Source organism: Heterocephalus glaber, unplaced genomic scaffold, assembly GCF_053883595.1.
Source record: "Heterocephalus glaber isolate CG9 unplaced genomic scaffold, H.glaber_assembly_v1.0 deba00001531, whole genome shotgun sequence".
Classification (NCBI taxonomy): Eukaryota; Metazoa; Chordata; class Mammalia; order Rodentia; family Bathyergidae; genus Heterocephalus; species Heterocephalus glaber.
This window is the reverse complement of record NW_028258329.1, coordinates 7,840,254-7,857,981: the sequence shown is the minus strand read 5'-3', so window position 1 is coordinate 7,857,981 and position 17,728 is coordinate 7,840,254. Positions and strand designations below refer to the sequence as shown.

Sequence of the window (17,728 nt, the reverse complement as noted above, 5' to 3'; positions counted from 1 at the left end):
GTGGCCCTGAAGCTGGTGGGGAAATGCTGTGGTGGACCAGCTGTCCAGTGCAGGCCCAGAGCCCAGAACCACACAGCACACAATGAGAGCAAGAAAAATAACCTCTCATCACCGTAGTGCTTTTATTCCTTAGTCACAGAATAACATTTCTCAGAACTGACCCCCAAATTGTGGCTGTTAATGGACTTCATAAGCCTTTCTCCAAAAGAAAGCCTTATAAGTTTGCCTATTACATTTCAAATAAAACCTCCCAAGGAGGTGGGGAGTGGGTTACTATCCGACAGGTCTTGCTTTGTACACAGCTACTAGAGGAGGTGAAGGGACACTGGTCCTCACCTGCACACCCTGCTTCTGGATTAAGTTGTTGCACGCTGTTTAAGAGCTTATGCTCATTACCTGAATCTGTTGCACTTAAGGAAGGAATGGATGGACTTGAATGGGCTCATCTCTGACCTACATAATGACTCACTTAGGGAAAAGGCACTCGCTTGTAGATCATTGACGATGTATCACGTAACCACATTTTTACAAGAGCAGTGACTCCATTTGTGTAAAGCTGAAAAGTAAATGAAGAAGGGGACGAAATGCCTAATGTTTGCATCAAGGTTGGTAGCGCAACTTGGTTTTAAATTGAAGAAATGAAAAATTCTGCCCCCTACGTGATGTGTGCTCATATTAAAAGGTACTCTTTTAAACCTTACATTTGTATAGAGTTTTCTGGTTTATAAAGAGATTTCACACATCCTAGCTTGTTTTAAACTTCATCAGCCCCTTAGGCCCAATAAAGCATGGTGCACTGGCCCCATTTTTTCAGACGTGCAGACAAAGGTTCAAAAATGGAAAGTAAATTAGTAATGGAGCTCAAAGTCAGATCTTGAGATTCCAGCAGAGCCTTTGCTTACTCATCTACTTACCAACATAATGTTAGCTGTGTCTATACAGATATTAGCTGGTACTCAGAATAGCCCTACTGAAGATACCACTGAACTTGAAAACACATATTCACAGCAGCATTACTCACAATAGGCCAAAGATAAAAGCAATTTAAATGCCCATCACAAAGAAATTGGTGCACATACAAAATAGGAAACATAGATACAATGGAATATTATTCAGCCATAAAAAGGAAGAAAATTCTGACACAACACAAGTGTAACTTGAGACCATTACACCATGTGAAATAAGCCAATCATAAAAATAAAATAATTTATGACTCCACTTACAGGAGGTAACTAACATAGGTAAATTCACAGAGATAGAAAGTAAAATAGAGGCTACCAGAAAATTGGGGGAAGGAAAAGAGGGGAGTTTTTGTTTATTGGGTACAATAGTTTCTGTTTGGGATGCTGAAAAACTCCTTCAAATGGATAGCAGTCCTTCAAATGGTGAATATGCATAATGCACAACAACGTGAATATGCATAATGCCTCTGAACTGTGCTCTTCAAAGTGGTTGAAATTATAATTTTATGTTACTTATATTTCACCACGATGAATAAAAATTTTAAAAAGTACTGGTCCCTGTCTTCAAAAGGCTTGTTTTATATGGGAAGTATAACAAATATCCACAGTTGTTTCATACTGTTTTTATTGTGGTAAAACACACATAATGTACAGTTTACCATTTTAACCATTTTAAGTGTACCATTTTGTGGCTTATGTACAATCACATTGTGGTACAGACTCCACTGCATCCATCTCTAGGATTTTCTCTTCATCCCAAACTGAAACACTGTACTCCACGTTCCAGACACTCACACCCATCTCAGCCCCTAGCCATTACCATTCCACTTTCTGTCCGTGGCTTTGACTACTCTAGGCATGCCATCTGAGTGGAATCATAGTATTTTTCTACTTGAACTGGCTCTTTTCACTTAGCATCATGTCTGCAAGGCTCACCAGTGTTGCAGCGTGTGTCAGAGCTTCTCTTAAGGTTAGATATTAGCCCATTATAAGTCTGTACCACATTTTGTTTATTCATTTATCTACTAATGGACACTAAAGTTCCTTCCACCTCTTAGGTATTGTGAATTACCTTGTTGTGAATATGGATGTACAAATATCTATTCAAATACATGCTTATAACTGTCTGGGCTATATATTTGAGGTGGGATTATTGGTTCATATGGCAACCCTATGATTATCTTTTAAAGAAATTTCCATACCATTTTCTACCATGGCACAAAATTCTACATTCCCATCAGCAAAGAAGGCACAAGAATTTCAATTGACCTATGTCACCAGCAACATTGTTGTTTTCTACTATGGGGGCTATTTTTATAGAAGCCATAGTAATGGAAGTGAAATGGTATCTTATTGTGGTTTTTGTTTGTATCTCCCTAATTATTAGTGATGTCAAGCATCTTTTCATTTGTTTATTGGTCATGTGTGTATCTTCTTTGAAAAAATTCCTCTGTCTATATATTGCTTTGCCTATATAGTCACAATTTTTTTTTTTTTTGGTACCGGGGATCAAACTCAGGTCCTTGTGCTTGCACAGCAGGCAGCAAAACCACTGAGCTAAATCCCTGAACTCAGTCACAATTTTTAACATTGGCTTTGAACAACTTGTGAAGAGTAGGAAGATGGGCATCCATTCAGAAAGGATTGAGTGGCAAGGCTAGAGCAAGTACTGAGTGCTTCATTTAGAACACATTACAGTAGGAGAGTGGAGAGACAGCACAAACAGCACAGGAAAACGTGAGGAAAGCCTGGACTACTGATGGCTGTGAAGACTGCAGGAAAGATGGCAGACTTGGGCCAGGTTCTGGCAATGCACATGGCAGAGCTTGCTGCTGGATTGATGAGGATGCAGAGTGAGGCCAAGCTGACCTTCTACTTCAACCCCTCCCTTCTATGTAAATCAATGAAATTCAGGGGGTGGAGGCTTTCTAATAATGATGTATTTATGAAATGACAATGGAAAGAGTCTGTTATGATCTAGATTTACCAGTGTTAAATTGATGAACATACCAATAGAAAATATGTTGTACATTATTCTAAGATACTAAATATTTTTCTTAAGGGACTAAAACCTGAGCAAGAATGAAAAAGCAGATGAAATAGCCACAAAAGGATGGCTTATATATGTTGGACTGAGACCTAGAGAAAACCAAAGAGTAATATTTTGACTCTTCTCCACATTAAGCCACACCGGTGTTTGGGCTGAGGGAGAGGGCACCAACTTTGAGGTTGTTCAGACTTGATTTCAAAAATCTTAACACGAAACACAAACTGCCATGAAAGAGACAGCACAAACTACAGAATCAGCCTCGAAAAGACTACAGATATTGAAGTAATATAATATAGAAGATAATGCTATTAAATATTCTTTAAATTTTTTAAATTCAGAAGTTAAAAAGGCAAGATTTTGAAAATCACCCAGTAAGATTTTAGATGGAAAAGTACAACATCTAGAAATTAGTGTCTTAAATAGCTCATAGACTGGAAAATATACCTGAAGAAGTCATACAGAATGCAGCAAAAAAGGCACACAGAGGAAAAACTTGAAAGGGAGGTGATAGATCAAGAGTAGAGTGACAAGGTGCAGTAAAGTCTAATTTAACTTCTGGAAGGAGAAAACAGAATGAGGAAGAATCAGTATTTGAAGAAACAATAATAAAAAAATCTTCTAGAATCAGTGGAAGACACCTTCTCTCAAACACTTATTCTGTAATCATAACCAATCTCCAAAGCAATAAAAATCCACACTTAAACACACTGTGGTCAAATTGCAAAATAACAAATATAAAAGTCAATCATAAAAGCAGACAAAAAGAAAAGATAGTTCTTTTCAAGGGACTGGCAATTAGATTGACAGCTACTTTGTCCATTCCAACTATGAAAGCCAGGGGACAGTGGAATGCCATTTTTAATATGCTAAATGAAAATAACTTTCATCCTCCACAGAGCAAATGTAACATTCAAGAATATGAGGAAAACAAAGAAATAATTAGAAAAACAAACCCTAAGGGAGTTTACTACCAACAGACTCCCCTAATGTTAGTTCTAGTGTATATCAGGAGAAACAAAAATGACTTCAGAAAGAAGAGATTAGTTAAAGGGATGGATCCAAAGAAAATAATAAACCCGTAGATAAAAAAATCTATGCTGATGCAGACCAAACAGTACAAAAACAACTCACTTGAAGAGCTAAAAAATTAGTAGAATTAAGGTGCTACATAATAATGGCACATAAGTTGGGAAGGCAATAATTAGACTGAAACATTCTAAGGCCCTTAAGTTATTTCAGAGAAAGTTAAAATTTGACTAACCTCAGAATAAATTAGAGTTGAATATGAATATTAAAATTTCTGAGTTAGCCTTAAAATAGAAAACATGGGTATTAAATTTCAAAACAGGAGAAGGAAAAAAGAAATTGGGGCAAGGATGGAGTATCTCAAATAATATAAAATAAGAAGTGAAATGAAGATGTTCTGCCAATAATCACATTGAATTGTTGTGATTAAAAGCAGATATTCATCAACAAATAACTAGACATTCACTGAAGGACAGATTTTGTTTTATTTGTGTTTTTACATCAAATATTTTAATGTTTTATTTATTATTCATGTATGATGAGAAAACATAAGTAAATCAATACCTTCTCTTCGGCATAGCTTTTAAGATTTTTTTTCCAAGAAGTCCTACTAGCCCAAAGTGGGTAGCATGCATGCATTACACAAATCACTTGTTGGGAAACATAAAATGAACAACCAACTATTATAATTCAGTTTGAATCTTATACAACTCTACCACACACATACAAACACCAAAACAAGTCCACCAAGTACTGCTTGAGTAGGGAGCCCATTGAGGAATAAGAGGAGTAATACTGTAAGAATAAGTGTTATGCAATAGTGAAAACTCTACAAAATCAACTTCTCAAGTACATACCATGGACTGAGATATTCAGGGACTCTGATTAGGGTTTATTTCAGCAAAACTCAATGAAGAAATGAGCACAGCTTTCTGTTAATGGAATTTGTGAGTTGTGGTTAGATACTTGGTTTCCAAGAAAAACACATTTTTCATAATTTCAGCAAGTCAAGAAAACCAAGCAGTCTCAGGAGGGTTTGGGACCTGGGAGCCCTCCACTCCCTGCCACCTGGACTGGCAGGAGCTCCCTGTTTCCCTGAGCAAGCTGGCCTCCTGGGCATCCCAAGCTCTCAGGGTAGTTTTTAGTGACCCTGGGGCTGCCCTGTTTGGAAGGATAAAAAAAACATGGGAAGTTTGCTAGGATAATCAAGAATCATTGGTTGAAGCAGGTTCCTCTTAGCAGGAAACGAGGATGCGGCCTGAGCATTCTAAATTCGAAGGGTTTGGTGTGAGAGGGCCCCTGGAGGCCAGAGAATGGGACAGGAAAGTGGGTAGGCAGCAGAGGTGGGTTGAGACATGCCTGGATTTCGACAGACAGTGGCCTTGGGATTCACACCAGCTCTGTGTCCCATCCCATCCAAGCTTGCCCTGCTCGCTGGCCTTGGAAAGGCAGACCACAAACCAGGATGGGCTATCGAGAAGGCCTGGCTTTTCTGAATCACAGCTGTTCTGTCTTGATAGCTTTACTCAGGCTCTAGATTTCAGTTGCTACTGACAGTCACTGAACTGCAACTACTCCACCCACCCTACATTCACCCTGAATTTATGTCACATGACCCCAGGGGTATCTGACCAAGGGCTTGAATTTTGCCCTGAAATTTCTTTCTGTAGCATGAAACACAGCCGTTTTCTACAAATCCTGTTTAAAACTTCCCAGAACTGAGCTACAAATAATATCGGAGGAGCTAAGAGCCAGCTGCTGTCGGAAATCCAGCGAAGGCCAGCCAGCTGGTCACCAGACTAAGGTTTCAAAGGTCAGAAAATAACACTTCAGCACCCACTGCTCAGTTGAGTGCCAGCCACCTGGGCATTCACTCCATCCTACAAAGCAAAGGGTTGATGTGGGAGGGCTTCCGGTGGCCAGAGAATGGCATAGGAAAGAGGGAGAGGAATAGCAGTTCTGGGGAGGGAAGTGTCTGCACTCTGTGCAGGGGGTGGCAGGCCAGCTTACATCACCCCACTTCCCGACATACAATCTGCAGAAAACTCCTCCTAGCAATCCATTTTTACAGAGGCAGAAACAACAAAGATCTTAACCAGAACTTGACAGGAAGTGCTTCCTCCATTCTACACACATGGAGCTCGGGGCACTAGGCAGAAAAATCAACAAGGGTCCTGCCCTAAGAGGAAGCAGTATCTGCTCAGGTAGGAGGCGACAGACAACCCCCATGGTCAGGTAGACTCTTAAGAGACCACCTCATCCTTTCCCTTCGCTTTTGATGAAAGGAGGCTCGGCGAAAGCCACAAGGAGAACCAATGGCAGTGACATGAGTCTGGCCAGCCACACCAGCAGCCACCCACTGTCCCCAGTGACGTGCTCTACCCAGGAACAGAAATCTCCAGACTTTCCAGGTCCTAGGAGGACACTTACATGTGAAGATCCAAAATAGCAGAGAGTATTTGATTTCTTTTAAGTTTTATGATAAAAGGAGGGCATCCCTGAAGGATTTACTTAAGGAATTGACTGGCTCATGAATTATTTCCTTCCTGGCCTTCCTTTTTTTTTGAGGAGTCCCCTCTGAACCTTGACCTCAAGACAGATTCTGTTCTCTGGGACTCAGACCACTACCAACAACAACCTCCATTTGATTGGTTGTTGTTGTTGTTTGTGGTGCTGGCAGTGAAACCTAGGGTCTTGCACATTCTGAGCACACTCTCTACTACTGAACAACACCCCCAAACCCTTCCAACCATTCCCGCTTGAATCCCAATACTGCTACTAGCCAGGTGACCTTACTTCAATTCTGTGCTTCAGTTTTCTCACCACTAAAATGGAGGTAACAGTATATTTATTTACTGTTTATTGTAAAGATCAATTAAGCTAATGCTTGCAAAGGGCTCAATGAACACCATATGTGGCATAAAGTGCCCCTAAAGGTGAGTTTATTAAATGAACTCAAGGCTCCTCTGCCCAAACATGCAAGAGGGAAGCCACATTTTGCACCCTCATGCTGGGCCTTCTCCTTTTTCTTGTTCCTTTTGAAATAGCAGCTAGGCCTGGTCTCATTCAGAGGCCTTTGTGATATGCCCACCCTCCCTTCCTCTGGGTCCCCTTCTGGCTACTCCAGATCTCCACCTGCCTCAGGCTTCCTCCCCATCAGACCTTGCCCATGGCTTCTTTACTTTCTGGTCTTTCACTTTGTCTGTGCTGGGGCTCAAAACATGACGCCCCAAAGTATGGTGCTTGGGCATTGTGGGTGCTTTGAATTAAAGGGCATTGGAAGGCCCCTGAACCAAGGTTACTGACCTTCTCCTGCCCCCCTACCTCTTGCCCATCATGATACCAGCTAGAATTCTTCTTCCCCGAGGCAAACCATAGAAATCAGAGCAAAAAGCAAGGAGGAAAATCAAGGCCAACCCAGAAGCTTGGGTAGGGTAGAACAGTGACAGTGGTGATGCCCACAAAGGCATCCGAGGGCATCGGGGAGAATGTGATACAATTGAGATGAAGTGATTTAGGATGTTTCAGGACATGTCTTCCATCAGAGATAGGAAGAAGTCTTCAGAAACAGGAAGTTGTTATGACTTGTAGCTAGATACTCCCTCCAAAGCTTCATGAAGTCAGAGGTGGGGCTTTCCAGAGCTGACTAGATCTAGGGCATATGATCCTGGGATTAATGTTGTGTGGCATTAAATTAGTCCACTGATTGGAATTAGTATAATTCTTGGTGATGATAATGGGAAGGCCCAACCTGGGTGTGGGTGGTGCCACCCGAAAGGCTTGTAGCCTGGATGGAATAAGAGGGGAAAGGGAGGCTTGGTGCTTGCAGTTTGCTGTTGTTGCCTTCTGCCTGCCACGCCATGAACTCTTTCTCCTCTGTGATGCCCCTCTGCTTTCTGGCTTTCTTGTCCACCAGCCCTCTCTGCTTTATTACCAGTGCAAATTGTTAGGACACACCAAAGTCAAAATAAATGCCCTTCCCTGCATCCACTCTCAGTGAAACAATGGGCCCACAAGTTGGCTGGTATGTGTCATCTGATCCTTACAAGGCAGGTGAAGTCCTTATTCCAGAGGAGGGAAGTTCAAGGTAAAAGACGAGGGCAGTAACAGTACTGGGCTGCATCTGACATCCTTCTCTTTCCTCTATCCTCTAAACTGAAGTAACAGCAACAGATGGTCCAGAGGAACCTAAGAAGATCTTCAACATCAGGGAAATGAAAAACATGTACACACTCTACAATGGAGAGAAGGGGCAGGGCCCAGGCATATCAAGAAGACTTGAATTATGGTGGGGTCCCCCAGAGTCCCCTTCGGATAGTACACTCAAGAAAGGAGACTCCTATACTGAGGCTCCTCATGAAGTCACGCAGCAGAGCGCTTCAGGAAGGGTGCACGCCTTTTCCTGTGTTTTAGAACTAAAGCTAAGCAGGGTCTGTGATGCAGCCTTCCCTGAAAGCATAATTCTTAGTGTGATCCTTCCTTGCTGAAAGAAACAGTTTTCCCAAACAGGCTAGACTTGCCCAAACCATTTTTGGAAATGGGCTATCAAAGCTTGGGCAAGGGGTCAACTACGCAAAACTCCAATCCATTAGGATCTAGCACATGTGGAAATGATTAATGTGCAACTGCTCTGTGTCATTTGGGCCATTGGTGACCAGAAAAACCACAGCAAACATTGAATAAGTACAGGAAAATGCTTAAACTCTTTCAGGCCAACTCTACTTTTCTTGAAGATGAAACCGGTTACTTTTCCCCTTAAAATGCACTGAGACCGGGTAGAGTGCAGCAACAGCAGGGAGCGAGGCTCTGACTCGTGGTTATCACACCAAGGGGAGGGGAAGGGAGGGGTCCGCTGGCAAGGACCAGCACCTCCAAGAAATGCATCGTACTGCACACACTGTGCCCCCAAGGAGCGTCTTTGTTGTGGGTTTTTGGGGGGGGTACTAGGGATCGAACTCGGGACCTTGCGAGGCAGGTGGCAGAACCACTGAGCTAAATCCCTGGCCAGTGTCTTCGTTTTGTAGATGACAACAGTGATCAAAATAGCAAGTCAGTTTTTTCCTGGTCCACTTGTCCAACATGAAAACAGCACTCACTATCTGAGCCATTAGGACCAACTCTCTAGAGAGAAGTACAGGACAAAAATAAAAGAGAAAGAGTATCTCCCTCTCCAAAAATAAAGCAAAAACCTTTCTTTTTTTTTTTTTCTTTTGTTTTTTTTTGTTACCAGGGATCGAACTCATGACCTTGCTCTTGCAAGGCAGGCACGGTGCCCCTGAGCTAAGTCCCCGGCCCAAGTAAAAACCTTTCTTAAGCTCTAGGCCAACTAAATAAAACCCTGGCAAAGGCTGTTACTAATCCATATCATTGGCCAGCGGCTACCTTGTCTCTTCAACTCTTTCACCTAAAATTAGGAGAAAAACAGCCCACTCACAGGCTTTCAATCCCTGACATAAAAGCAAATAATTGCTCCTGCCTTTGGTTTCCAAGACAAGGCAGAGGTGCCTCCGGATGACTTACTTTTCCCTTACAGAGATGCGTGGCCAGAGGCGGTGGACAGTCTGTGCTTTGACTGTTGGTGAGGTGCAGCAGGCCACATGCAAGTGCAGGGGACCCAAGGATGGCGCCCTTCCAGCCCGGCCCCACAGGAAGGAGAGGCAGGTGCAGGAGGGCTCGAGGCCCTTCCTCAGTATCTCTTGGGCCTACTCCACCCCAGCCAATGCGGCTCCTCTGCACGACTAGAAGAAAGCCCTTTGGAGTTTTGTCCGTATCTTGGATTCAGAAGTGGACCCCTTTGTGTAGCTGTCCGGATAGGGGACCAGGGCTAGGTATGTCTTCAAATCCAAGATCCCCTGATGGCTGGGGCGGGAGGGGGGGGCCCTCCGCCCCTGCCAGGAGACTGGGGTGGAACTGGCACCCAGCCGGGGTCCTGAGACCTGGGGCCTGCCAGGTGGTCCAGGCTGGAGGCCTCTGGGAGGGGCATCCTAACCCGAGTTGCAGTGCTAAATTCTCCCCCGCCGGGCGGTTCCACTTCCAGACAAAGCCACGGAGGCTGCAGAAAGGCGGAGAGCTCGGCCACTCCACCCTCCCCCAGGGCTGGAGCGCTGGGGAAGTTCAAATCTGGCAGTTTCCAGACCAAAACGCTTCGGCGCGAAACACGAGAGCCCCGCGGGCTCCGGACAGGACGCGGGTGCTGACAGGTGTGCGGCTCGCTTCGCTCTGGCGCCCGCTCCGGGAAGCTGGCCCAGGCCTCCACCGCTGTTTACGTCCCGTTTTGCAGGGCTGTTTACAGAGCTCTCCTTGGGCCCAGCCATTGAAATCCTAGACGCAGGTAGAGGCGGCGGCAGGCCTGGCAGCACCGCGCCCCTCCCATTCGAGCCCCTCACCTGCGGCTTATCACTTGCTCGCCCCTCACCTTCCAGCCCCTCACCTGCGGCTCCGCGGGTGTCCTTGACCTCCATGCTCCCGCGCTGCCTGAGCAGTGCCCCGCCTCCGGGGCTCCTATCGCCTTCCTTGGGGCTCCCCCGGGGCTGCCCCACCTAGACCTCTCCCTCGAGATTGCCCTCACTCCTCCCCCTGGCCATGGCCCAGTACCCTTCTTAACTACTAAACCCTGGTCTCAAACGATTTGCAACTACCATTCTTCCCACCCTCCCACGTTATTCACCAGCCCCAAGAGTATTTATTTCGTTTCATTTTGGTTTTGCTCTTTATTTTATTTTGGTGGGGGGAAACGGCAATCCTGAAAAACATTTGCCATGGGGCCTGGTGCGCCTGGACCGACCCTGTGTTACACCCACTTCCCGTGCCGCCTTTCTCCCGCTTCTATTTCTCTAGACAAAAATAGTTCCCATTAACCATTTTTCAAAAAAGTACGTGGTTGAACAGCAGCTTCGAGACAGTCAAGGACACACACAAACACAGGACATTCAGTAATTTTTTTGTCCATTTCAAAGTCTTCCCGATTTTTTTCCCCTGAAAACTGTAATGTGCCTCTTTTGGTGATACCTAACCCTTTTATTTATTAAATGTTCAAGCTGGCACTTGCTTGAAATAGCAAAATTCAGTGCAGGCATTTTTTTCTCCATTGCCCTATTTCAAGGTGTTATTTTTCTGGGGGTGCAGGAATGAATTTTTAAAATGCAACTGGCAGCCAAGCGTGGTTAAACTCCTGTATTCTCAGCTACAGGGAAGTCTGAAGCAGTTCATGAGTTCAAGACCAGCCTGGACAATATAATGACACCAGTCTCAAAACTGCAACTGTAACTAAAATGCAACTGTGTGGGAATAGAGTGGCCAGCAGCTGTGAGGCTGTCTCTTTAGGACTGGCCCCTCAGGCTAGCTGCACGCTCAGCACCTATGGGCCTCTGAGCCTGGGACAGATCTGGAACTCATTTGCCTGCTCACTCTGCTCGGTGCTCACAGCAGCTCAGAGGAGCCCCCAACCCCTCCCACTCTGCACACCACCTTCCAAACCACCAAGTGCGGGATCCCAGGACGTCCCACGCATGGCATGAAAAATGGACCAGCTCTGCTCCCACCAGTCACTGCTGCACTGACCACCCTTACTTTAGGTTCTCCAGCTGGGCACCCCCCGCCACCACCTTGAGCAACCTGGGGGTCACCTCTGGGAAGCCTGAGATTCCATTCTGTAAAGAAAACCTCAGAGCTCCCTGGGCAGTGGCGCTCCAAACACCATGTCCTCATTGGACACACATTTACCAGGCTCCTCCTACTAGTTCTCCCGGGTTTGAATTTTTAATTCAATCTGAAAATTTGCTTATGTACATGGCATAAGAAATGGATCTACCTACAGCCACTTGTTCCCACACCATGAAGAGGTACATCCTTTCCCCTCCCCAATTTGAATGATCTCTTTAACCATATTTCAATTCCCATATACATTAAAGTGTTTATTTTATTGACAGTTTTACTATTTCTACAATAATACTATACAATTTTACTTACTGTAACCTTATCATATGTTTGATATCTCAGAAGACAGATCTTTCTCATTAAATATTAGGACCAGCTAGTTAGGGGTGTTGGGGGCTAATTCGTAGTACATTTCATCTTTGACATTGTGGTTCAGATCTAGGATGTCCTCCAAAAGCCTCATGTGTTCAGAGGATGTGGGGGTGTAATGGCTAAAGGAAGGGTCTGCTTGGAAGAGGTGGGTGCTAGAAGAATGTATCCTCCTCCCAGGATCCTCCCTTCTCTTTCTGCTTCCTAGCTGCCAGAGGTTGAACGTTTTTTCCTCCCACCATGTCCCTTTGCCATGCTATTTCCGCTTGGAGCCAGCCAACCCTGGACTGAAACCGTGAGCTAAAGAAAGCTCTCTTCCCTTAAATTGTGGGAGGTAGATTTTGTGCCCTAAGGAGGAGAAAGTGACTAAGACAAACATTAAGTTGCATTAATATCTTTAAGTTTTGAATCTCCCCATGGAAGAACACAGCCTACTGTGGTTTACTCAAGTCTTTTTTGTTTATTTGATTGATTGTTTGTTGCTGAAGTTCCATAGGTTCCTACAAATAGAACTCATACATTCCATACAGATTTATTCCTTGGTAGTTGATGGCTATGATGAATGGGCTCTTTCTTTTTCACTAATTACATTAGGATTTGTTATTGTTGATAAATAAAACTATTAGCTTAGGTTCATGCTGATCTCAGGTCCAGCCACTTTCATGGCATCCAATAATTTTGTAAAGTTAGTTATCAGAGCTGGAAATTAGCTTAGTGATAATGCACACGCTAATCATGCTCAGCATATGAGAGGTCCTGGGTTCAATCCCCAGAACACACACAAAAGGATTAATTATCATAAATTTTCTAGGTAAACAATGAGGTTTTCCATAAGTTGTTATATTTTTGAGTCTCTTTCAAGCCTTCCTGGTTACTTCCTCATTCCTACTGATGCTCAAACTGCAAGAAAAATGCCACATATCTGCATAAAAGACAATTGGGTTTCCACCTAGACCTGGAACATACATGGTACAGTCTCCCTTCCGTCCTTGGAAGACCTTAAACCCAATATTGCACCCTTCATCTGGCCTCATTTATCTATGTAGGAATTTCTTCAGTGTCAAGAACACAACTGTTTTACTCAGTCCCAAGAGATCTGTGAAATTTGAGAGAACAATCCAGTATACAAACAATAGGGCCAGCAAGCCAATGGACAATGAGTAAACAAATTCCTATTGCAATGGTTGTTACTTCAGTCAAGGAGATGTAGTCCTTGAAAACAGCCAAAATGATCAAATAAAGTTTAGCAAAAAAAATCAAAGGGAAAGATATGATAGAGGAAAAATATAGCCAAGTCTTTCTCTTATGAAATGTAGAGAAAATGTTATCTTCTGCAATAACATAGAAGAATGCCAAGACTTTTAAAACACTAATTTTCAAGCAATTCATTCAGAGATTATAAGCAAGGTTATATAATCCAGTATCTTTAGCTGAGTAAACTAGTAGCACACATGTGTACTCCAAGCTACCAGGAAGTTGAGGCAGGAGGATCAATAAAGCCCAGAGTTGGGGACCATCCAGAACAGCATAGCAAGATCTTGTCTCAAAAGAAAGAAAAGAAAACCCAATATTTTCCCTGTAAGTTTCATACGGACTGCTGAAAACAATCCCAGTATTCTATTCTCTAACATACCAATTCTCTGTTTTAAAACAGTTTTAAATAGTTGTTTCATGATGTTATAAATGTACTAAATTTTTAACTTTTAAATAAGTGAATGCTATAAGCATTGGAAAGATATGCTTTAGGAGGAAGATTAAAACCACAAATGCATCTAAAGTCTGATACCTCCAATGTCAGAAGGGAGATCAGTGTCCTTTATCACCTCTGGTCCTGGAGTCCAACCCCACGATATACAAGAAGGCACTGATTTCATACGGAAGTGAGGGAAATGGGACTATTGCAACCATTTGTCCTTATCAAACAAGACGAAGTTAATAGCTGACTCCTTCTGTTAGTTAATTCCTAATAAAAATCGTAAATCATGTAATTTTGGAAACAAGAATGCTTGCCACATATTCAGAATGCTCTTCTGCATGAATCTAACAAAAAAGGAAAGCAGTGGGGTTTTGGTCAAATACTCCAAGTTACTTGGATTGTAATTTTACAATAGTCCCTGCTTCTCTGTGGAAGTTCATCCAGTGGACGGCTGAGCAGAGGACAATACCAAGCCCTCTGTGAGCTCTGCTTTTTCCTTTACATACAAATCTATGGGGGAGTTGAATTTATAAATGAAGTACTGTAAGAGATTATCAATAATGAGCACATTGCAGTGAAATTGCCAGCACTGAGGTAGGAGGTAGAGCAAGGACAAGTAAACAACAGAAAGCTGTGGGACAAGACTTGAGAAACCAGCACAAGACAACGACATCAAATTATGAGAACATCAACAGACACCCAGTCCTCTCCTCAAGGCCCTCAGGCATGCACAAATCCAATAGTACATGACCCTGGCCTTCGACCAGCCTCATTTGCATTGAGGCTTTGGTCCTCCCCACCCACAGTGGGCTTTGCACACCAAGATACTTCCCCTAAAAACCTTCCAGGATCAAAAACTCCCCATCCTGATGGGAGAGCTGAATCAGGAGCCCCACTGGGCCATGACTGCTATCAGTCTCCAGCCTTAGGACCTCCCGTATTCCCAGAACATAAAGAGACCCAGTCCCTGCCCCTGTCAAGGGCCATAGCTCTTCTCATTGGCATGATCTTGCCCTGCACAGTGTACTTTTGCTTTTTTTGCTTGTAATAAATCTTACTGTTGTTACTTCTTTTGAGCATGTCGGTCAGTTCTTTGTTCGAGATACCAAGAACCCGGAAACAAGTTCCCTGGGAACCCTGACGCAACAACAATACCACTCCTCTTACACTTTGAGGTCTTTAGTAAGTAGAATAAAGGTTACTGGAATACAATTACTATGGCACCATGACAGTTCATCTGATAACCTAGATGGCTACAAAGTGACAAAGGGACAGGTATGCAGAGAGGACACACTGGACAAAGTGGTAATTTGTATCCTGGACAGGACAGAGCAGGATATTTCATGGAACTACTCAGGACGATGCGCAATTGAAAATGCACATGAATTGTTTATTTCTGGATTTTTCCATTTAATATTTTCAGACCATGGGTGACTTACAGTAACTCAAATCTAGAAAAAGCAAAAGTGTGGAGAAGAAATCACTGTAGCCTATCTCCTCATTTAACTGAAAAAATTTTATATACTATAAGATCACTGTGTCAGCAGCCATATCACATTCTTTGTAAGAAAAATATTGGGCTCTAGGGCAGAATTTTGAAACTATAGCTCACAGCCCCAAACCAGCTCACTGCCTATTTTTGTATAACCCAAGAGCCAAAAATGGCTTCTGCACTTGTCAATAGTTGAAAAAAATAAAAGAAGATTATTGTGTGACTTGTCACTATTACACATCAGCATCCAAGCCAATTATTGGAACACAGCCACACCCACTGATTTACATATTATGTAGGCTCCTTGTACACTACAACCTCAGAATTGAGGGATGAATTGCACCACAGGGCCCATGAAGCCTAAAATATTTATGATCTGACCCTTTCAGAAACTGCTGCTGGTCCCTGCTGGGATATAAAGCTGGAGAGGCAAAGGAAATGGGACAGTGACTCTCAAGTTCTGCTCTGGCAGAGTGAACATTTTTGGAGAACCAATGCTTTGACAAGAAGCAATTTGGCTATGGATTGTATGTTGACAGTGGAAATAAGTAGCTGATCTGGAATCAGAGAAGTCTGACATGGAGGAGCGCTTATATTATCATTATTTTTGAAACAAATGCTTCTTGATGATTGATTTCTTTTCCCCACCTCCCGAAGGAATTTGACCAGTTTGATTAAATTCCATTTGGTATAAAATGCACTGCTGTGCAAGAACTATTTGTGTCAGAGACAATAAACAAGCCCTTTTAATCCTTTTCCTTGCTTAAGCAGGAAGTCATCACTTGCCAATAAGAAATTTAAAACAAATCCCAAAGTTTTATGTTTGGTTCGAAACGTGAAATATTTGAGGTCTTGGGATCCTGCAGTCTGGGCGACCTCTATTTGCTGTCCCTGGTGAGAACACATGTGGATGATTGCTTGCCTTCCGGTTCACTTAGAGGGTCGCACCTTGCCCTCTTAATCCGAGAGTCAAATATGATTACAAATATTTTCCTCTTGGGAATCTAACTTGTAAGGAGGATCACTATGATTTCTGTTACATAAAATATCTCCCTTCAGTTGCCGTATTCTTTCTCAGGCTTACTGTATTTCATGGGCCTAAAGATTGTGTTTGACATCAGCAATTGTGAGAGACCATTTGTTTTTACAATGGAAAAAGAAATAAAAGTGCAGATGGCAGACCTCAAAATCCATACTTCTCTGAGTTGTTTTCATTTAGAGAGTGAAAATGTGGTTGTCTTTTTTTTTCAAGTGGTTATGAATACAATAGTAGACATGCTTTGCAACTAGGTAAAAATATATAAAGCTTATATTTCTTGGGGGTTTTATTCATTACAAAATTAGAGCAAACTTTAAAGCAAAATTTTAAGTGAATTGCGGGAAAGTGAAAACTCTAAGACACATTTGAGTTTAGGTTAATGGAAGAATGGCTCACGTCAAATAAAACAAAACAACAACTAATAGTTGGCTAAGCAGTGTAGTCCCTGTAGTCCCAAGTAGTCAGGAGACTGAAGCAGGAGGATTACCTGAGCCCAGTGGCTCAAGGCCAGGCTGGAGCCCCTAAGATGCTATCTGAAAAATTCTTCAATAACAATAATATTAATAATCACAGCTTCCTTATCAGAAAAGTAACACTGTTCAAAACTGGAAGTCTTAGCACTTAAGGAGTCTGCTTTCTCTACGCAGGATAAATTAACACTAGTAAACACACCCAGCCCTCATTTGTTAGTGCTGATGTCAGAGCTTGATCCTAGCAGCAACCAGCTTTAAAAATGTGGGCATTCTGTGCATTCTACACTGGGTCCAGGTCCTTTCACTGAGAGAGAAACAAAGCCCTCAGGGCAGAACTCAGTAAGGTCCTTGAACCAGGGAGCTGCTACCTGGAAGGAGTAGGGATGACATCTAAGAAAGCTTGTGCAAGTCTAGAGGCTGTGGATCGACTTTGAAACATGAATTTTTGTATTGCCCACTTTAATTCCAAAACAAGGCATAGTACAAAGCCCTCTGTATCCCTCTCAAAACAAAGTGGGGTTCAGCCTTCCAGGGCAAGTGATGGCAGGCCAGGGGGGCAAACGCTACTTCCCGCCTGTTCTCAGCTGTCAAGAAGCCAAGGACCCCACCGGGACCAATTAAAAGTCCTAGGAAAACATCAGATGAAGCCCAGCCCTCCGAAGCGAGCCCAGTTAAACGGGGTGCACTTCTTTTAAAATCAGGGGTCCAATTACGTAGTTGGAACTATACAGCTGCACTGTTTCACACGTGGCACATGAAAGTTCAAGAAGCAGCGTGGGCAGCTACCCTAAATGACATTCTCATGGCCTTGCCCAGAAGGGGAAAGGATTATAGGTTTTGTTCCTCTTATTGCACAGCTTTTGAAAAAAAAAATAGTATTTTTGGTAAAAAGAAAAAAATATTTTAATCGTGTTTCCCAAAAGGTCAAGATGTTGCATAACGCGGCTTCTTCAATAGAAGAAACA

At 43.1% G+C, this 17,728-nt stretch overlaps 1 protein-coding gene across 3 annotated transcripts in view; it reads right to left on the bottom strand.

The window, feature by feature from the left end:
• Fam169b (Protein FAM169B) overlaps positions 1-17,711 on the bottom strand; it is an 85,305-nt gene extending 67,594 nt beyond the window's left edge. For all 3 annotated transcript variants that reach the window (XM_087188304.1, XM_087188306.1, XM_087188305.1), the window contains exon 1: positions 10,469-17,711. In XM_087188304.1, coding sequence (XP_087044430.1) covers positions 10,469-10,499 — 31 coding nt within the window. In that variant the 5' untranslated portion in view covers positions 10,500-17,711. The remainder of the gene's footprint in view (positions 1-10,468) is intronic.
• Positions 17,712-17,728: the final 17 nt, after the last annotated feature.